A 22285-nucleotide genomic window follows, 5' to 3' on the forward strand; every position below is an offset into this window, starting at 1 on the left:
AGTTCTAAGAAACTAGATGCATCTGAAAAGAGGAGCCCTGGGGGGCAATATATTATACAGATATTTAAAACAGAAGTAGTTAGTAGCAAAATTTCATAAGGAGGTATCGTAGTAATTTGCTTTTTAGTTGGACACATAGAAGATTTTATAATTGCTAATAAGCCACCACCTCTACGGTTTGGCCTAAGTTCAGATATAATAGTATAACCTGTAGGACAAAGGTTATTTAATATGACAGTGCCTGAGTCAATTAGCCAAGATTCTGTAATTAAGAAAAAATCGGGGTTGTTAAGATGTAGCAAATCTGTCAGAACTGGAATTTTCTTTCTAACAGATTGAGCATTACAAAAAATAAATGACAATGATGATAAAGCTAAAGTTGTAATTAAAGCTGGAACAATGGGTATCAAAGAGTTCCAAAGGTAGAATTTATAATTTGAAGAATAGGAGTGTTTTTTCTTTGGCACCAGCATATCATATTTACCCATACCAGTTATATCTGTTCTACAGGCAATGAGAAAACAGATGGTAAAATGCAAATAATGAGTCCTTTTATTGCAAGAACCAAGCCAGTTCTACCAGATGATGATTTCTCTTCTCGCAACAGCTCCCTGAATGAGAGGTATGCTAAGGTCACTTGCAAAGGCTTTACTTTTTAATTGAAATGTTGCAGCTTAACTTTCTTGTGAAACATCAAGTACTTAGACTCCACTCTTTCTTTGGTTATGCCATTCCACAAGGATAGAGCTATAACAGAAAACTTTTTGAGAACTGTTTATCAGGCTGTTCTGTGATTTAGAGCACATATCTTTAGTTGACTGGTTAAATTTGCCTTTTTAACATTTATTTTCTACACAGGAACAATAGAGTACATGAGATGAATGCTTTGAGATATGACAATATTAGACTTTGCTCCACCTGTTGATGTGTCAGCTCCTGAGACCATCATCCAGAGTATTTTATTCATTTATAGTTACTTTATTCACTGGTGGACCACATCGAACAAACATAGAAATGTATAACAGTGGTGCTCAGAGCAGTCTGCAAACACACCAGGTTTTCAGGATACCCATAATAAATAGGCATGGAGTATATCTGCATGCACTGATTCCAATGAGCAAGTACCTCCAACACCATAGAAAACTTTAGGAAGTGGAAGCGCTGCAAGATTTTCAGCATTCAAAGAGGAGTTTCTGTCAGCTGGGGCCGAGATGATGTGCCATTTCCAAGTATCTCATTTAAGATCGGAAATGGTCAAGGAGCTTAACAGGCTGGAGGTTACCCCAGTGAATACAGCAATAACCGGGAATGTGGGAGAGATAGCTGGATCCACTGTTAGTATTGAAGCCTCTGGAGTGTTTCTGGGGCCTTGCAGTTGTCCCTCTTTAGCTCACATAATGAGATGATTAAAGGTACAGTTATTCATTTGCAAATCTTGGAGAGTTAATTTGTCCCTCTGCATGACTTTACTAAATCTTTTCAGAAGTCCGAGACTATCCTGTCCAAGAAGGATATTTTGGAAAACATAGGAGGAATACCCCAGTTTGATTAACTTTTTCTGTTCACTATTACTCTTGTCATGCTGAAGAGATGCTTGCATGGGTTGCTTAAGCTTCCTGAAGATGTGATTCTGCCTTTACAAATATGTATTTATTTGATCTCTAATAGATTGAGGGACAACTAGTGGGGAAGGGATGGGGTGGGTAGATAGAGGTTTCTATGATAGTCTCGATCTTACCTGATTACTAGAATCGTCTCGAGGAGAAGGATATACATAGGACCACTTTATTTTTGTGTTTAGACCAGTAAAGATGGCATTTTGAAATGTTACTTTCCTGAACATACCCAGATCAGTCCAGACAAGCGGGTTTTATTCATCCCTACCAGCAGATGGAAGTAGAGAACAAAACTTTGGGCACTGCCACGTATACAAGAGTGCCCCCTGCAGTCCCTCAGTATTTCTCTACCTACAGCAGATGGTAGAGGTGCTAATCCTGCAGTACTGACTGACTGGATATTTTAAGGAAAATTGCTCCCTGAGATGACAGGCTCCTGCAAAAGGGTCGTCCCTCGGGTTGAGCCGGGCGAACGGGGGGTTGGATGCCCCTGGCCAGCTTCAGCCCATGACCCCGGGACCACTGACAGCCAGTGGTCTGGTTCCCTCAGTGGGCCCGAAGCCCCTCCGCCTGCCCAGGACAGGGAAGAACTCTTACTTTTATTTTTGTGCTTTACTGTGTCTGGGCCTTTAAATCTTTGTTGTGGAAAAAAAAAAAAAGTCGCTGGCAGCTGTCTGCGTTTGCAACAGCAGCCGCATGAGAGCAGGCTGTGCGGCCTAGCAGGCTGAATGCAACAGCAGAAGCATGCGGCAGGCTGTGTGGCCTAGCAGGCTGAAATCCTCGGCAAGATTGTCGGGTGCAGGCCGGGCAGTAAGTGGGCGGATCGGGGGATCATTTGGAGGAGGATGGTCCCGGTCGGGGCAGATTCACTCCGGTGGGGGCTGGCTGTACTCCTGAACAAGCCGCGTGGTTTTCAGTCGCGGCAGCGGCCTGTTCACTTCACCGGTGGGAAATTCTTGGGGCAGTGCTCCCTCTTCAGGATTTGACAGCTGCCACATGGTGCGCCCCTCCCCCTCGCGATCCAGGCCGTGTGGAAGCGCGGCAAGCATAGGATTGCCTGTTTGGATTTGTATTTTGCTTTGCTTTATTTCTTGGTGCTTGTTATGACAGACAAGCAGCTCAGAGAGACCTGCAGGGCCTGTGGCAGCCCGTCGGTCGGCCTGAATAACCACCTCCTCTGCACGGAGTGTGCTGGAGGGGGAAGGGGGAGTCTGAAGAAAGGCAAGCAAAGCGCGGAGGCATTCGCGGACCGCAGTGGTGGTGCTGGGATCATAAGAGGGAGTGGCTATGGCCGCAGAAGCGGAGCTCGATAGGGGGGCTTCTCCCCGGGGGTCCCTGCCGCTCCTGTCTCCCATGGTTCGACCTGGGGAAAATGTTCCGGATGTCTCGGGGCCTAGCAGCCCCAAGCCCCCTTCGGGGCCCTGGGGGGGGGGGTTTCGCCCGAATTCGAACTTTTCCTGCATGAGGCCTTCCTGGCTAGGCAGGCAGGTAAGTGCGATGTCACAGAAGGCCGACGGATTTGGCAAAGCAGGGGAAGGTCCCCCTTAAAGGTTCCGTGGGCCCGTGAACTCTGCCTCCCGAAGGATGGCTAGCGAGATTGGAATCGGACCCGGAAGATTCGGACGAGTCTAAGCAGGAAGATGAGGTCTCCTCGAAAGCCTATCAGGATGGGGACCCAATTGGGTGTCCCCCTCTGGACCAAGGGGACTCTAAAACTGAACAGGGGACCTTGGAGAGTCCGGAGGCTGAAGGTGAGCCACGGGTGGATCCGGCTTTTCAAGAGAGAGGAGCTTCGCCCGCTTATACCTCAGGTGTCGGAGGAGCTGGGGATTAAGCTCACCCTGGAGAATTCAGATGCTGAAGGGGTTAATCAGTTCTGGATGGCCTACAGAGACCCCCAGCGCTTTCCCAATTCCGAAGAAAATCCAGAAATTGATCAACCGAGAGTGGTATTCCCCCAACTCGGGTCTGCGAGTTGGCAGAGCGATGCCAAGCTTTATCCCCTTCTGCAGCACCATCTGGACGTTCTCAAGGTCCCGACGGTGGATGCGGCAGTTTCGGCAGCCACTAAGAAGACCACTATTCCGGTGGTTGGAGCTTCCGCTCTAAAGGATGATCAGGAGCGGAAGTTGGAAGATCATCTCAAGCGAGCTTTTGAGGTCCTGAGGCTCGGCCTGCAGGCGGCGGTATGTTCAAGTCTGATGCAGCGGACCTGTTTGTGTTGGATCCAGAAGCCGCAGGACCAGTCGGCCTCCAGGACTCTTTCCCCAGTCCAGGCGGCCCGCCTGGAGGCAGGGGTTGCCTATGGCACGAATGCCTTGTATGACCTGGTGAGAACCACGGCCCGCGCTATGTTGTCGGTGGTGGTGTCCAGGCGACACTTGTGGCTACACAACTGGTCAGCGGATCTGTCATCAAAATCGCAGCTCTGTAATCTGCCCTTTCAGGGGAAACTGCTGTTTGGTGAGGACCTCGATCGTCTGATGAAGTCGCTAGGAGAGACAAAGGGCAATAGGCTGCCAGAGAATCGAAAGTCTGGCCAGAAACATTTCTCGGCCTCGCTTTCGGGAGTCCAAACGTTTTCGTCAGACGAAGCCCTTGGGGGGCCTTGGCCCCAAGACAGTCCTCGCACTGGCAACAGTCCTTTCGAGGGGCTGGAAGGTCATCTAGAGGCGGATCTACCCAGGGTGCAGGTGGCAATAAGTCCTCACAATGAGATCCAGCAGGTCCCCTCCTTGTCTCTGGTAATTGGGGGCAGGCTGGCCCAGTTCTACGGGAAGTAGACCAAGATCACTTCCGACCGGTAGGTGTTGAGCGTGGTGAGAAACGGCTACGGCTTAGAATTTTCTCGCCCACTGTGGTCGGTCTTTCTGGAGTTGTGTTGTCTTTCCCGAAGCAAGCGGGCAGCAGTCCAGGAAATGCTTCAGCAGTTGTTAAGTCTGGAGGTGGTTGTACCGATGCCAGTGTCCGAACAGGGACAAGGCAGATATTCCATCTATTTCGTGGTGCCCAAGAAGGAAGGCACATTCCGACCTATCCTAGACCTGAAGAAAGTCAACCAGAGTTTGAAGGTACCACGTTTTCAGATGGAGACGTTGCGCACCGTAATTGCGGCGGTACGGAGTTGAGAGTTTTTGGTGTCTCTGGATCGCACCGAGGCTTATCTGCATATCCCCATCAGTCAGGAGCACCAGAAGTTTCTCAGATTCATGGTTCTGGGACAGCACTATCAGTTTTAAAGCGCTGCCTTTCGGGCTGGCCACCGCCCCGTGGACCTTTACAAAGGTGATGGCGGTAGTGGCGGCGGCGCTGCAACAGGAGGGATTGCTGGTACACCCGTACTTGGACGATTGGCTGATACAGGCGAAGTCACTAGAGGAATGTGTGCGCTCCGTGAACCGAGTCTGTCGCTCCTGGAATCTCTAGGCCGGATTATCAATGTGCAGAAGAGCCATCTGGTCCCCTCCCGTTCCCTCGGATACTTGGGAACCCGTTTCGACACCCAGCAGTGCAGAGTATTTCTTACAGACGACAGTGTGAACAAAATTCAGGGGCAGATAGCGTGTCTGCTTTGTCTACAGGTGCCGAATGTATGGGATTACTTACAGGTCCTGGGCTCGATGACGTCCACATTGGAACTGGTGCCCTGGGCGTTTGCCCATTTGAAGACTCTGCAGAGAGCTTTGTTGTCCCGTTGGAATCCTTTGTCGCAACAATATTTCCCGCCCCTGGCTCTGATGGAGTCGGCCAGTCTGGCCTGGTGGATGATGCGAACAATCTGGAGAAGGGGATGCCTCTCGAGATCCCGTAGTGGGTGGTAGTCACCACGGATGCAAATCTTCGGGGCTGGGGGACAGTTTGTCTGGGCAGGTCTGCTCAGGGCCTTTGGTCGACGTCTGAACAGACATGTCCATCAAGCGCCTGGAGATGAAAGCGGTGCGCTAAGCTCTGGAGCAGTTTCTACCCTTGGTCCCCGATCGGATGGTGCGAGTTTTCTCGGACAATTCAACCACAGCGGCTTACATCAACCACCGGGGGGAACCAAGACTCCCCACAGTAGCGCAGGAGGCTCAGATGCTGTTCGAGTGGGCAGAGCTTCATCTCGAAGGAATCGCCGCCTCCCATGTCGCAGAAGTCTACAAAGTCCAGGCGGATTACTTCAGCCGGCAGCAGTTGGATCCGGGGGAGTGGAAATTCTCTCAGAGGGCCTGGGAGCTTCTCTGCGAACGGTGGGGATCCCCACAGTTTGATCTCATGGCAACGAGTCTCAATAAGAAGATGAAAGGTTCTTCAGCCGCCGGAGGGAGTCCGGGGCGGTGGGGCTCAATGCCCTCATATGTCCATGGCCGACCGGAGTCCTCTTGTACGTCTTTCCTCCGTGGCCACTTATAGCAAAGGTACTTAGGCGTGTAGAGGGCCACGCGGGGTCAATGATTCTGGTGGCTCCGGAATGGCCTCGCCGTCTGTGGTTCGCGGATCTGGTGCGGCTGGCAGTGGATGGATCGCTACACCTGACCCATTTACCGGATCTTCTGCGTCAGGGTCCTATATTTTCCAATCGGGAAGATCACTTTTGTCTCGCGGCCTGGCTTTTGAGAGAAGGCAATTGCACGTAAGGGGGTTTTCAGAACCAGTAATTATTTTTATTTATTTAACAGGTTTTATTGACCGTCAACAGTTTACAAACTTTAAGAAAATAAATACATCATTTTAGATAATAACATTAAAATACATAAAATACAAAATAAAGTCTTAACACAGGTTATTAACAATAAAAGTAAAACAGGTAAAAGATAAAACAGGTAAGAAGTAAAAGCACTAAACTGTTTTCATGCATCTCTACTATAAGCCCTTTTAAATAACCATGTTTTCAGGTTTCGCTTAAATATCTTAAAATCTGACTGTAGTCTTAATTCAGTTGGCATTTCATTCCAAATTTTAGGGCCTGCTAATGATATAGCTCTCTCACGAACTGATGTTAATTTGGCTGTGTTGACTGATGGAATGGACAATAATCCCTTATTTGCCGATCTTAAGTGTCTCTGCGGCGTGTGAAGATGTATTGCTGCTTTCAGCCAATCATTTATTTATGTATTTATTTATTTATTTAAAAGTTTTATATACCGCACAATGGGTAGGGAACTATCCGTCTAGGCGGTTTACATAATCACACATATATAATTAAGCAGTACATAAATACAAACAAATTAAAATTTTCGGTATAGACAATTATATTGACAAACATAATGTAATATGATAGACTTTAATATAAATTGTATGCACAGGTAAAAAGGTGGGTTTTTAATAGTTTCTTAAATTCTGTACGGTTAGCTGTCAGTCGAATATGTTCTGGGAGTGAGTTCCACAGTATTGGACCAGCTACAGAGAATGCTCGTTTACGAGTCAAAGCTAAACTAACGGATTTTATTGATGGTACTTCTAAAATGCATTTGTCAAGGGAACGGAGTTGTCTAGTCGGTCTGTAGATTCTTAATAATGAACATAACCAGATAGAGTTAGTATTGTAGAGTAGGTTGTGTATTGTAGACAAAATTTTATACGTTATACGATATGAAATTGGAAGCCAGTGCAAGTATTGTAAGATAGGGGTGATGTGGTCTCTCCGGGATACATTACATAACATTCGGGCAGTTGCGTTTTGTATTAACTGTAGAGGTTGTATAGTAGATTGAGGTAAACCGAGGTACAGTGAATTACAATAGTCTAATGAGGATAGGATTAGAGCCTGGGTGATCAATCGGAAATCATTCGGAAGAAGAAGTGGTTTATTTTCTCCAAAGATTACTTTATGTAAATTACCTCGCTGCTCCAAGCGAGATGCCCTTCTACCTCTTTAGCTAATTCCAGGGTATGGAAGGTGTTTGAGACCTGGTGTGGACAACAGGGATTGGACCCTCTTCAGGTGTCGGTGTCCCATATTTTGACTTTTTTGAAGGTGGATTTATCCAAAGGATTAGCCCAAAGTTCCATTCGGGTCCAGGATTCTGTTTTGGGTTGTCTCAGAGGGAGAGTCCAGGGGAAGGCCTTGGCAACCCATCCGGATGAGGTGCGTTTTCTACGAGGAGTCAAATATCTCCGTCCACCTCTGCGTCGCATTTGTCCTGAAAGGAATCTTAATCTCCTTTGCAAGGAGCCGTTCGAGCCTCTGAATCGGGTATCTTTGAAGATCCTGACTCTGAAGACGGTCTTTTTAGTAGCTATCTGTTCGGCTAGAAGGATTTCGGAATTGCAGATGCTTTTGTGCCATGATCCATTTCTCCGGTTATCGTCCGATACGGTGTCCTTGGGTATGGTCCTTCGTTTCTTCCTAAGGTGGTGTCTGTTTTTCATGTAAATCAATCAGTGGAGTTGCCCGGGTTTCCGGATTGGGCTCGGGATCCCTCGATGGGAAAAGAACTTCACCTTTTGGATATGAGACGGGTGGTATTACATTACTTGAAAGTCACTAACGCTTTTCGTCGTTCTGATCATTTGTTAGTCCTGTTCGGGGGAGCAAAAAAGCGCGGAAAGGCGTCTAAGGCTTCTTTGTCTCATTGGTTGAAAGAGATGATCTCTGCAGCTTATGAATCAAAAGGAAGAGCGGTTCCAGTGGGTCTTAGAGCATATTCGACTCGAGCTCAGGCGCCGTCCTGGGCTGAGTGTCAGCTGGTATCTCCCCAAGAGATCTGTAGAGCCGCGGTGTGGCCTTCATTGCACACTTTTACCAAGCATTACCATTTGGATGTGCGGGCCCCGGAGGCGGCCCCCTTTTGTTCTTCAAGCGGGTCTTTCGGGTTTCCGCCCAGTGTAAGAGGGCTTTGGTACATCCCGCTTGTCTGGACTGATCTGGGTATGTTCAGGAAAGGAAAATTGGTTCTTACCTGCTAATTTTCGTTCCTGTAATACCACAGATCAGTCCAGAGGCCCGCCCTGAGGATCTCTGCCGAAAGACTGCTTGATCTATTTATTTGCAAAGCAGATTTGCCATTTTTTGGCTTCAATTTCTAGGTTTAGCGTTTTCTGCATGGTTATCTAGTTGGTCAGGGGTATCCATGTTGGGAGCCTCGTTCACTCTTTGTTTTTCTTATCTTGACTTGGGTATCGATTAATACTGAGGGACTGTAGGTGGTATTCTCGTGTATGTGGCAGTGCCCAAAGTTTTGTCCTCTACCTCCATCTCCTTTCTAAATAGAGCTGATACCCATACTGATGTGAAGATATGGATATTTCCAACTGTCATGTATCACTTTAGAGATAGTCCTATCACCCACTGAAGATTAACTTGTAGATATGTGGAGGGTCTTGCTGAGCAGTGCTTATGCCTGTCTGCACCTGCACATGTGACCCTACACTATCAGCCCCCATCCGCTAACTAGATTCCCTCTTGCTCCTGGGCAAGTACCCTCCCACAACTCCTGATGGTTTCTAGGGACAATGAGATCCCATGAAACCCAAGAGTCACACAGTTTCTAGAAATGCACCTTACATATCAACTGCAAAAACAAAATGCTGGGATCATCAATTGGTCACAAAGACAGAGCTAAGAAACAAAAAAAAATTATTAATAGAACAATAAACAGAAAAAAGATGTAACTTTCAGACACACAACTGAAAACATAACAAGGATTCATGTAATAAACATTATCTAGCCAGTTTCACTGTACTTAGTGCCTGGTCAGGTTCAGGATATGTTGTCCTCACAAGGATGTATAGAGCTAGGACAGGGCCATGGCTCAGAAAAAGATTCTCTGCACTCCCAACCAAGTCTGGAGAACTTGGAGTTCTGGGTTAATCTTACTAAAGCTGGTACTATACAAACAATGTTAGCCCAAGGCAATAGCTTCTTGACCTATAGCAATGTAGAATGTTGCAACTTTACACCACCTCGTGGAGACTGGGGAAATATGCTTTGCAGGCCTCGCTTTGGGGTGTATAGCAAGTTAACCTATTTATTCCTAGCTGTCAGAAACTGTAGAGCACAGAAGGCGTTAGGTTGCCAGCTGCCTGTCATTTCAATGATGGCAAGGGAAAAGAGGTCTTACTAGGGAAAACAAAAAGGTTTAGGTGCTGAATAAGAAATTTCAGCAAGCACAAAGATCCTCCTTTTGCTGCACCAGACATTTGTAGGGACTCAGAGGAGGCATAAAACATTTCTTTTCATGTGCCATGAGGTATTTTCACTTGGTGCTGATTTGTTTTCTTGAAATTCCTTTGCAAGTGCATAGTGAAACACCTTTGGAATAGGTGCATCTTTTCAGAACCACAGCATTCAGAAAACTTCCTGTCTAGATGTGTAACCTAAAAATGCAAGAAGGGAGGCAATCTATGAAAGCTGTTATGGTGTAAACAAAAAAGATAAATGCCAGATGTCCTTTTAAAATGTTTATTATGGTGGAGACGTGTTAAAATGCCCGACTCTGGCCGTGTTTCGCCACTTCTCAAGTGGCTGCCTCGGGGGCTATGACTGAATGACATAAAGATAGATAGATATATTAGTACTCACAACAAACAAGTAAAAACAAAAATACAATACATAAATCAATAAAAACAAATAAAAACACAGACTTAAAATATTACAATTAAAATGGTGACATGAGGAACAAGAACATAAAAATTATATAATTATCAAACTTAGTGTATCTAAAAAAAGGGGGTAATGTACAGAAACTATATACGTGACAATGTTAAGTATTATCTGAGGATGTATTTTATCTCATGCACACTCATAAAAAAAACTTTTTTATAAAAATTGAAACATGAAAAAGTTTTATTCTTTTTAATTAATAAGACCCATATCCTACCAAAGGCTGAATTGAACCGATTTCTTTAAAACTTCACCTAGTGTTTGTTATCAATAGAATTGTTATAATTATCTTTCTGTTCAGAACTCAAGCATAGATTGTTCATGTATCAGTCATATTTGACGCACACTAATGATCAGTGAAGCATCTACAGTGGGTGCCTGTCTGTAAAACAATTTATTTTGTGTACAATTGTCGGATTTATCTTTTTATCAGAAATTAGATCACAATCCTACCAATAAAATTAAACAAGAAATTAATGATTTATTAAAAATTGCTGGAGAAAATTGGTTTCTGACAAACAAAGAGTTAGGTTTCTTGAAGGTGGACAATCCAATAATGCCCACGTTATACGTGTTACCAAAAATTCACAAATCCATAACAGCTCCACCTGGGAGACCGATAGTCTCCCTCCTTGAACCCATCTTGACCTTTATAGACACCTTTTTAAAACCACAGATTTCGGAGATGCCCTCCTATATCAGAGATTTCTCACATTTTATTATGATTTTAGAACAGAGTAAGAATCCCAATGAAGGCATTTTAATGGTGACTTTAGATATAAAATCTCTATACACAAATATTCCACAAATTGCTGCATTAGATATCATCACTCATCAACTTCAGAAACATATAGAACACAGACTCATCCCAAACCAATTTCTGATTGATTTGGCAGAAATTGCTTTGACAAATAATTTTTTCAGTTTCAACAAAAAAATCTTCAAACATATAAAAGGGGTAGCTATGGGGTCAACTATGGCCCCGTCAGTTGCTAATTTATACGTGACAAAGTTTGAAAAAGATTTTTTAATGGACAACGATTTAAGATAATATTTTATTATGGAAAAGGTATATTGATGATGTTTTTTTATTGTGGGAGTGTGACATAACATCATTAGGTTTTTTAATTGGCTTAACACTCTGGATAGTAATTTAAGATTTACCATGAGTTTTAATAGTACGAGTATCGCGTTTTAGATATTTTAATCAGTTTTAAAGGAAGTTCTTTTAGCACTGATTTGTACAGGAAGCCAACCAATACAAATAAGCTATTGCACTATAAGAGTTGCCACAACTCGCTGCTCAAAAATTTACCATACTCGCAGTTTTTAAGGTTAAGAAGACTGTGTGCAGATGAAACAACCTTCTACACAAGAGCCAAAAAAATGAAACAGAGATTCATTGATAAAGATTATCCAGCCAAACATATATAGAAACTGGATTTATAAGAGCATCCAAACATGATAGATCAGATCTCCTGAATAAAAAATAGAAAAAAACCCTATGAATCGTATCGTATGTCCAATTACTTATACTCAGATGTCACACAGCATTATATCCATCTTGAGAAAATACTAGTCAATATTACAAGTACTATCCATTTTTAAAGTTAAAGAGTTACTTGAAGCAAACAAACGGGGAAAAAATCTAAAAGACTTGATATCACAGTCAGCACTGCCACAAAAGCCAGTTCAAGATATAAGACCCCCAGGCCATTATCCTTGTGGTAGATGCTCTGTTTGCAATGTCAACATTAGATCAGATCATCTCAAAATACCTGGACAACAGAGAATTTTTAAATTTAAAACTTTCACGAACTGCAATACCAAAGAGGTTATATATGCAGCAATTTGCCCATGCAACAAGATTTATATCGGGAAAACAAGTAGAGAATTTAAGAAACAGATCATTGAGCATAAAAGTAACATTAATAGGTCTATCACATCAAAACCATTGGTAGAGCACTCAGTTACGCACAAACATTAGTTTCATCAGGAGCTATGATGCAAGTGCGAGATCTTTATTCAAGAATATGAGCAAACTTTCTCTGTCAAATGAATTCCTTCAAGCTGGACGAGCCTCGTCTCACAACATCATTCGACAAGAAGACGTTCCTCTCATTTCCAACCACAAGGTCCCACAATAATCCAAGCATCCATTAACATCAGTGTGGCTGTTACCCAAACATCTGATCTCTGTGGGCTTTCTGGATAGTTCCCCATTAACAATAACCCGCCATATCAATCTGATCAACATGAGTGTGGACCCTGCCAGTCAAATGTAACTACACTGCATTTCCACTGGGCTTTTAATCATTATTGTACTTACAGCCTCCCAGAGAGACCCAGCTACTATCTCTTCACTTTTTGCCACTGAAGATCCTCTGCTTATCCTATGTCTTCATGAAGTCTGCTACCATTTTAGCCTCCACCCCACACACTGGGAGGGCATTCCATGCATCCGACACCCTGTCTGTGAAACAATATTTCCTGACATTGTTCCTGAGTTTTCCTGCCTAGGAGCCTCATATGATGACCCCTTGTTCAAAAACTTCCTTTCCAATGAAAAAGGTTTGCTTCTTGTGTACTGTTAATAGCATTCAGGCATTTGAATATCTTTAAACTCTTTTTGTAATATGGGTTATTGAGAGAGGTCTTAATATATTTAAGAGATGTTGACCTCCTGTTAATAAGACACTGCAAAAATGAGACAGTTTAGTTGTATGCTATGATTTCTCTTTGACTTACATATCATATGAGCTCAGATTGCTGGTGAAAACTGCAGGTTTCAGGCTTGGAGATACACAGTGAATATCTAAAGTGAAGGCCAGCATGTATTTTCTGCAGTATATGTCAGCTAATTGTCTAATAAAATCCACTTCAAAAAGAACATGTTATAAGATGGACCCAGCCCCCTGAGGAGGTGTTAACTGTAAATCACAGTGCAGCAATATGCCACTTCTCTAAAATGTACAACATAGTTTTTGTGTCTCCACAAGTGCAGAATAGGTTGGCTGTGCACTGGTCTTTGTCTGTCTTGAACTTGTTTGGCTTGGGCTATCTTAGTCATGTTAATTGAAAGCTAGTAAATTGAACAATGGGGGTTGGCACAAAGAGCTTGTTTGATTTCCTGTTATTCCCATTCCTTGATCCAAATGATATATGCAGACAGATCCTGGTCAAGGAATCGCTCCATAAATGGCATTACAAGGGAACAGTAGGCCTTAAGTGGATTAAACAGGTCAATGCCATAATCTATTGTGCAGTAACTTCTGTCACTGGAGAGAGATTTCAATATATAATGGCATTCATTGTGCAAAATAACTGTTTTGTTTTTTGTTTTTTTTAAATAGCCCAGCTGTTGTAAGAGACATGTATAGAACACCATGGCATGATGAACATTTGTATAGCACATCACAGCAATATATGAAGTCTGGTATGTATATTTTATGTGCATTTCAGAATGTTTGTTTGCTTTTTTTTAGCAGTAATTTGAAATTATAACTTACCATTATCAAATCCTTTTATCAATGTTTTGTTTTTTTTTCAGATGTGCCTGGAAGCTTGTTTTGCACACCTAAGTTTCTGTCAGTGAGTATTTTTACCTCCCAGTTTTAATTAAACATGGATTTCCTAGCATTTAGACAGATGGACTCAGGACCAGTGGGTTTATGCTCCGCTGCCAGCAGATGGAGATGGAGCAAGCTGACATCACAGCATATATAGCCCTGCCATAACCCCAGCCTGCCAGTATTCTCAGTCTTCAACAGATAGTGGACGTACATCTCCCTTTGGGGATTGCTTCAAGCTTTTTGGAAGGAGACATTTGAAATTCTGAATACAGGAAAAGAAAGCCCCGCTCTCCTGCGGTGATACCTAAAGGTCTCTTCCCCCAGTTGAGAATTCCAGAGGTCATGGTCCCTCAGAGGTGTGCCTTGGTCTGGTATCTGGGTTTTCCAGCATGGACTTAGCTGCTAGTTTAGCTGAAAGGTGTGGGTGCAAGAGACCGAGTGTGGTGGTGATGGCAGATGCCCTCTTCCCCCGCAGCACTGAGCTCAGTTAGGTTTAAAAAAAAAAAAAAGTTTTATCCTGAGTCCTGGAGGTAATACACGAAAGGTATGAACTGGAATTTTGTAGTATTCCTCGGGACATGTTCATGGTGTCCCCTTGCCACTCCCCGTAGAAGAAGCTGGCCGTGGGCTTCACTCTTCAAAGGCTCCTCAGACTGAGGGCTGTGTTTCTGGTGCCCACAACTCAAAGTATGGGGTGATATTCCATTTATTTTGTCCCATCCTGGATCTCAAGAGGGTCAACCGTCACTTGAAGGTGACTCATTTTCGAATGGAAACCCTTAGTTCTGTGATAATGGCGGTGCAGTTGGGGGAATTTCTGACCACCTTGGATCTGTCAGAAGCTCACCTTCTATTCCCATCCAATTGAAACAACAATGCTTTCTACGCTTTGCGGTGTTGGGGCGCTATTATCAGTTTTGGGCACTACTTTTTGGTCTAGCCCTGCTCCCAGAACATTTTCCAAGATTATGGTGGTAGAAGCGGTGGCCTTGCGGAAAAAAAGGAATCCTGGTGCATCCATATTTGGACGACAGGCTGATTCGAGTCAAGTCTCAATAAGAACGCCGCCTGGTGACACACAAGGTGATCTCCTTATTGCAGGAGCTTGGTTGAGTGGTGAACCTGACCAAGAGCAATCTTCAACTATCCCAGTCGTCGGAGTATCTGAGGTCCAATTCAACACAGGACACAACAGAGCTTTCCTACTAGAAGTTCGGATCCAGAAACTGATGTCTGAGGTGCGTCAGTTGATGACCACCATACGCGCGATGGGGTGGTCCTACCTACAGGTACTCTTGTTTGATAGCAACTACCCTGGAAGTGGTGCCATGGGTAAGGGTGCATATGCGTCCTCTTCAGCGCTCTCTGCTTTCTAGTTGGAACCCGCAGTCTCAGGATTATATGGTTTGGCCCCACTTGCCGATGAAAATCTCCCACCTCCAGTGGTGGTTGCAGGAGGATCTTCTGAGAAACAGAGTTCCCTTGTCCTCTTCAGCCTGGTTGGTATTCACAACAGTTATAAGTCTCCATGGTTGGGGGGGGCTCACTGACTGGAGTTAACGGCCAAGGGGCGTTGGAATGCCAAAGAGTCCCGCTGGAACATCAATCGCCTGGAAGCCCGGGAGGTACAGCTGGCATGCTTGCAGTTCAGCCACAGGCTGCAGTATCAAGCAGTTTGCATGATGTTGGACAACACGATGACGGTGGCCTATATCATTCGCCAGGGAGGAAGCAAGAGCCAGTAAGTGTCGCAGGAAATAGACCAGCTGATGGAATGGCCGGAAGTTCTTCTGCAGACTATCTCGGCCTCTCACATTGCAGGAAAAGACAATGTAAGAGCGGATTTTCTCAGCAGGGAGAGTCTGGACCCAGGAGAGTGGGTGTTGTCAGCTGAGGCATTTCAGCTGATTGTGGATCACTGGGGCCTTAAATTCATAGACCTGCTGGTGACTTTTCGAAATGTGAAGGTTCCTTAATTCTACAGTCTCAGGAGAAATCTGTGGACCCTGCGAATAGATGCTCTTGTACAGGTCTGGCCCTCTATGGCCCTTGCTGAGCTTTATGCCTTTCCTCTATGGCCCTTGATGAGCAGGGTAACTCGCAAGATTGAAGGCCACAGGGGACTAGTACTCCTGGTGATGCTGGATTGGCCCAGGCATCCATAGTATGCAGATTTGTGATGACTCCTGGAGGAGGCTGCCCTTTGTCTTCCGCCACACATGGATCTGCTACAGCAGAGACTGGTTCATCACGAGGATCCGACTCTATTCTATCTTACGGTTTGGTCCTTGAGAGGGCTTACCTATTGAAGCATGGTTATTCCTCTGCAGTGATTGCCACTTTACTCCGCGATTGCAAATTCTCCACTTCCTAGGCTTATGTGTGGGTTTGGAAAGTTTTTGAGGCCTGGTGTGAGGAGCGGGGTGTTCTTCCTTGTTCAGTTAAGATGCTTCTCATTCTGGATTTTATGCAGGATGGATTGAATAAAGGCTTGGCCCTTAATTATTTGAAGGTGCAGGTTGTGGCTCTTGCCTATTTCAGAAGCTTGGTGAATGGTGTTTCTTTGCCGTCTCATCCTGATGTGGCCCATGTTTTGCAGGGAGTGAAGCATCTTCGGCCTTCCTTGAAGTTACCGGTTCCATTGTGGAGTCTTAATTTCGTGCTGGATGTTTTGACGGGCCCTACGTTCCGACCATTGTGTAGCCTTTCCTTACGGTTGTTGACCTTGAAGACTGTTCCTAGTAGCTGTCTATTCTGCGCGTCGGATTTCTGAGCTGCAGGCCTTGTCTTGTCGTGAGCCGTTCCCTCAGGTGACTCCAAGGGTGTTACAGCTGCGTACTGTTCCATCCTTCTTGCCCAAGATAGTCTTGGACTTTTGTTTGAATTAGTCCATCTCCTTACCATTCCTGGATAAGGTCAGGGATGCTGAGGAGTTTTGCCTTTTGTGCTCCTTGGATCTTAAGCGTCTTGTCATGCGGTATCTGGAGGTATCTGAGTCTTTTCGAAAGACTGATCACCTGTTTGTTCTCCATGGTGGAAGTAAGCAGGGCGTTCCGGCTTTGCGGGCTACCATAGCTCATTGGATTAAGGAGGTGGTCACAGCCGCATATGTGGCTGCTGGAAAGCCGTTGCCTACTCAGGTTAGGGCTCATTCCAGTAGGGCTCAGGCAGTGTCATGGGCGGAGGTTAGTCTGTTGTCTCCCATTGATATCTGCCGAGCTGCGAAGTGGTCCTCCTTACACACATTTTCCAGGTTTTATCATCTGGATGTGCAGGCCTGGGAGGATGCAGCCTTTGCACGTGCGGTGTTGACTGGATCGAGGATGGCCTCCCATCCTGTTGGGGAGTAGCTTTGGTATATCCCCCTGGTCCTGAGTCCATCTGTTTACACACTAGGAAATGGAGAAATTACTTACCTGATAATTTTGTTTTCCTTTGTGTAGACAGATGGACTCAGCTTCCCACTCTCAGCTGCCAAATGAGCGTGTCAATAGTCCTCCTGTGTGGCCCTGGGTCCCAAGGGATTACTGATAAGTGTTTATCCAATCCCTAGCTTGGGGTACCTAGAATCTTACATGAGTTCAGAGTTTGTTTGGTTGAGTTCAGTTCTGTTTACCTGTTTTTAATCATGTTTTTGCTAGTCTGTCCACAGTTGCTTTTGAAGAGAATACTGGCAGGCTGGGGTCACGGCAGGGCTATATATACTGTGACGACAGCTTGTTCAGTCTCCATCTGCTGGTAGGGGAGCAGAAACTCACTGGTCCTGAGTCCATCTGTCTACACTAAGGAAAACAAAATTATCAGGTAAGTAATTTCTCCAATATTTTTTTTGTTGTATTTGGTTGTATTTATCTCAGTTTTTCTTCCTAGACTGAAACTCCAAAATGCATTTCTGAAAGTCTTGGAGCAGAGGTGGATCCAGAAATGTCATGGTCAAGTTCTTTAGCTACACCTCCTACACTTGCTGCAACTGTGATAATAGGTAAACTTTTGACTGAGAATTCCTTGTCTAATAGGTTTCTGTGCATTGTATTTAAAAAAAACAAAACAAAACACATTCTAAGACTTTCCTTGATCTTTGCTTAAATGAATAGGATTGTTGCCAGATAGCTTTCACTATTTGCTGACTGACATAATTATTGAGGATTTTTTGTTGTTTTTGTAATTGACTTTAAAATAACTTTTGCTAATCACATTTTTCTGTTTATTAGTTGATATACAAGTTCCTATGGAACAGCTCTTGAAATGGATTTAACAGTGGGCAGAGGTTTTAGGGATTGATATTGACTGGGTAAATGTAACATCAGAACATGCTAGAGATATAAAGTTCCTGGATATAATAAATGACTGCTTCATGGAGCAATTGGTTCAGGAACCAACGAGAGAGGGAGCTATTTTAGATTTAATTTTTAGTGGAACGCAGGATTTGGTGAGAGGGGTAATGGAGGTGAGGCTACTTGGCAATAGTGATCATAACATGATCAAATTTAAACTAATAACTGGAAGGGGGACAATAAGTAAATCTACAGCTCTAACACAAAATTTTCAAAAGGGAAACTTTGATAAATTGAGGTCAATAATTAGAAAAAAAACCTGAAAGGTGCAGCTGAAAATGTTAAGTATTCAACAGGCATAGACATTGTTAAAAAATACAATTCTAGATGCGCAGTCCAGATGTATTTCAAGCGTTAAGAAAGGTGAAAGGAAGGCAAAGTGATTACCGGCATGGTTAAAAGGTGAGGGGTGAGAGGCTATTTTAGCCAAAAAAAACTTCCTTCAAAAATTGGAAAAAGGATCCATCTGAAGAAAATAGGAAAAAGCATAAGCATTGTCAAGTTAAGTGTAAAACATTTGATAAGACAGGCAAAGAGAGAATTTGAAATTAAGTTGGCCGTAGACGCAAAAACTCATAAAAACGTTTTAAAATATATCCGAAGCAAGAAACCTGTAAGGGAGTCGGTTGGACCGTTAGATGACCGAGGGGTTAAAGGGGCTCTTAGGGAAGATAAGGCCATTGCAGAAAGACTAAATGAATTCTTTGCTTCTATGTTTATTAATGAGGATGTTGGGGAAATACCAGTTCCGGAGATGGTTTTCATGGGTGATAAGTCAGATGAATTGAACCAAATCACTGAGAACCTGGAAGATGTAGTAGGCCAGATTAACAAACTAACATGCTGATACAGTAAAGTACGGCCGTGGTTACCCTGCTTCTAAACCTGCTTTTTACCCACAATTTCGTCGCGTGAGTCCAACCCGCGATTCACTATCCCTTTTAACCCATCCTTGCCGCTTCTTTAAATCAACGGGTAACCCTTTCCGCCCGCGGCATGCATATGGTATGTAAACGATCGGATTAGCTATTCCCTCCCATACAGTAACGTGCACCCCGATTATCGCCTTTTTAACCTGCAGTTTTGCCGCGTGTTTAACCTGCTAATTTACCGCCTACCCTTACCCCTGCGTTAGGTGGAGCGTCAGGTCAGAGAGACGAACTTTCACGGGCAAACGACACCCTCACCCCCCGGGACAAGACCTTTAGAGGAGCCAGGATCGGGCAAACTTGCCCCCGCTCACCTGCCCTGGGTGCCGATCTCCCGTGCGGGTGCGCTGACAGCTCCGGAGCAGGAAGGAAGGACCTGTTGTTTCCAAGCATAACCTAAACTCTTGCCTGCCCAACCTAAAATCCAACGCACCGGGAAAGCCACTCTTCAGATCGCGCTCATCTGCCCTGGCCGTGTCCATGGGTGCCGGTCTCCGAAGCAGCCCCAGTCCTCTCTCCCCTCCTCCCGGGGGCAGCCGGCGGCAAAAGCGAGAGCGGCTTCAGCAGCCCGGGGCAAATCGGGCGCTCCCCATGCGAGGCGCAGCTTCCAGCAGCCCTCGCTGGCGAAGGTGCATGAGCGCATGCTGTGACCTGAGCGCCTGGCTGGACGTCCGTGGTCATGGCGTGCGCTCATGGCAGTGCATGAACGCAAGCTGTGACCTGAGCGCCCGGCTGGACGTCCAAGGTCACGGCGTGCGCTCATTCACCATCGCCGGCGAGGGCTGCTGGAAGCCGCGCCTCGCATGGGGAGCGCCCGATCCGCCCCGGGCTGCTGAAGCCTCTCTCGCCGCCGGACATGAGGAAGAAGCCAACACCCAGATAGGCCAATGCAATACAGTGTGCTCAGCCTAGTGCACAGCTTGCTGTGCGATTGGATGCGCATTTTGGATGTGCTACAATAACTCCCCATGCAATAATGGGATTAGTGTGTCCAAACCAGTACATAGCTAATAGCATTCATAGCATGTAAATGCCACAATAGATGAGGCTATTAGCTATTACCCCATGCAAAAAATTGTGTGCCCAAGGTACACATTATTGCTCCCAAAAATTAATGCCAGCCTTGTAGCTGGCATTAAGTCTTGAGGTGCGCCAAGCCTCAACAAAAAAGAAAATACTGTTTTTCTGTGGCTCTTCCTGCTTAATATTGTCACGATACCTTAAGTAGGAGGAACCGCAGAAGTGTCAGGAAAAAGAAAAGTGTTGACCCCGGTCAAGTTAGAAAAATGGCCACTCAATTTATGGGTGTCCATTTTCCTAATCCGTAGCTGTGCGTGAGTTAGGAAAATGGAATCTCATTATTTGAGCGTCCATTTTCCTAACCAACGCACAGCCACATCTCCTGGGTGCCTAATGCTATGGATGTGCTAGTGCGTTCTTTTAAGCGTGGCAGCTCATTTGCCTATTGCATCGGGTGGATGCAATTTTTTTCGCACTTGATATTGCATCAGCCCCAAAATGTTTTAGGAGCTGACAAAAGTGGGCAAAAATTTTATATTACTATCTGATATCATCTCTTGCAAGAACCATCTTGAACTTTGCATTCTGTTAATTACTTTTTCTACCAGATGGATATTTTAGATTGATCTCCCAATCACTTTTGAGTAAAATTCCTAGCCACTTTGTCAATTCCTGCTGATGGATTCTCCCACCCAGCTGAAATACAGTTTTAGATTAAATGGGAGCCATGGATTCAAACATGTGAGACTGAATTTACCACTGAAGGGCCGAATCAGAAAATGTATAAAGTAAAAATGATCTTCTGTTCTTTAAAATTATTTGGAAACTTGGTCTTGCAGGATATTGTATCATGCCATAACTGAGTACTGCTTGGATGCATTTTGGCGTGTCATAGTTATTGCAACAGAATACTTGAAAGCTAAATTCAAGGCATGAATTTCTTCAGAGGGCTGTACTGAATAAAAAGTTTATGCACTTTTTATTTTATTTTTAAGCTAAAGGAAATGATTTATTAGGAGCAAGACCTTTGGATAACAGAACTGCGTATGTAAGTAGAATTAAATAGTAGTCTGCTGCTAACAGATAAATAAAGGAAGCGTTTGCATGGTTCTTTCCTTGAGCAAGAAAATTAGAATAAACTGAATTGGATGTAGTATCAGATTAAGAAATCTCTTGATACAGTTATTCATATGTTATAAAACTGGTTAGGCCTCAGGGAGATTGAAAACAATTTGTTAAAATGCTGTACAATATTTGTAGGTATTTAGGTTCAATTCATTAAAACTTGTCTGGCTACAAAAGTACCTATGTACTTTGTCCCTGCTATATCTGTGGGTGAAGCTTTATGTGCAAATTTGAATATTCAGTATACATTGTAAGGTTCTCTCCTGACCAAGTTACACTCCTTGGCGTGCTTGTATTTAGAGCATCTAAATATTGCTGCCCTATCTGCTACAGATAAATGGTTCCCAGAATTACTTGCTACTGTTGTGATGCTGTTGGTGACTAGAGATGGTTTCTGTTCTCATGATCTTGATGCTCAGTTGGAAATTGGATACACGTCGAAAATCTGTGCCACATGAATGCAGATAATGGTTTTCCTTTCTACACAGGAAATTAAGATGAAAATTTGAAGCAAATCATCTTAAATTTAGTTATAATATCTAAGAAAATATGAAAATATCCAGTGATAAATTTAAGCTGGATCCCAGAATAAATGGAGAGTACCTTTGCAAAATAAGTTATTGTTACTGGTATCCCTTTAGGTAAAGCTTGGCAGAATCAAATTCTTCTAAATGATTATTTTTAAATTTATATTTTATGCCTTTACTCAGTGGCTTTAACTCCATATGTTTGGGCTGACAGGTTGTAAGTAGTCTCTTTTCCAAACGGAAGGAAAGTCCTGAGAAGACTGACATCATCAGACCATCCAAATCTGAGAACGAAAACCTAAATGTAGAATATGATATGAAGAGTCAAGGTAAACCTTCAGTAAAAATGTTTAGCTATAAATGTACTATTTCTTGGCAAAATGATTACATCACAAACAAGCCTAATACAAACCAATGGCAGAGCAATGGTAACTCTGCTGGTTAGAGAAGGAAAAACCTAAAAAATATGTTAATTGATATACCAGAAACAAAAGAAAATCATATATATACATATCTATCTATATCTATTTATATATTATTTTATAACAATAATTCTGCCTTACATTATACACTAAATG

At 44.0% G+C, this 22285-nt stretch overlaps 1 protein-coding gene across 1 annotated transcript in view; it reads left to right on the plus strand.

Moving 5' to 3' along the window:
- The window catches only part of BRCA2 (BRCA2 DNA repair associated), a 217973-nt gene that overhangs the window by 56133 nt on the left and 139555 nt on the right, over window positions 1–22285 (plus strand). Inside the window, 6 exon segments of the mRNA XM_029603169.1 lie at window positions 511–622; window positions 13554–13636; window positions 13751–13791; window positions 17643–17754; window positions 21051–21103; window positions 21922–22036. Coding sequence (XP_029459029.1) covers window positions 511–622; window positions 13554–13636; window positions 13751–13791; window positions 17643–17754; window positions 21051–21103; window positions 21922–22036 — 516 coding nt within the window.

This window comes from Rhinatrema bivittatum, chromosome 5 (assembly GCF_901001135.1).
Source record: "Rhinatrema bivittatum chromosome 5, aRhiBiv1.1, whole genome shotgun sequence".
Taxonomy (NCBI): Eukaryota; Metazoa; Chordata; class Amphibia; order Gymnophiona; family Rhinatrematidae; genus Rhinatrema; species Rhinatrema bivittatum.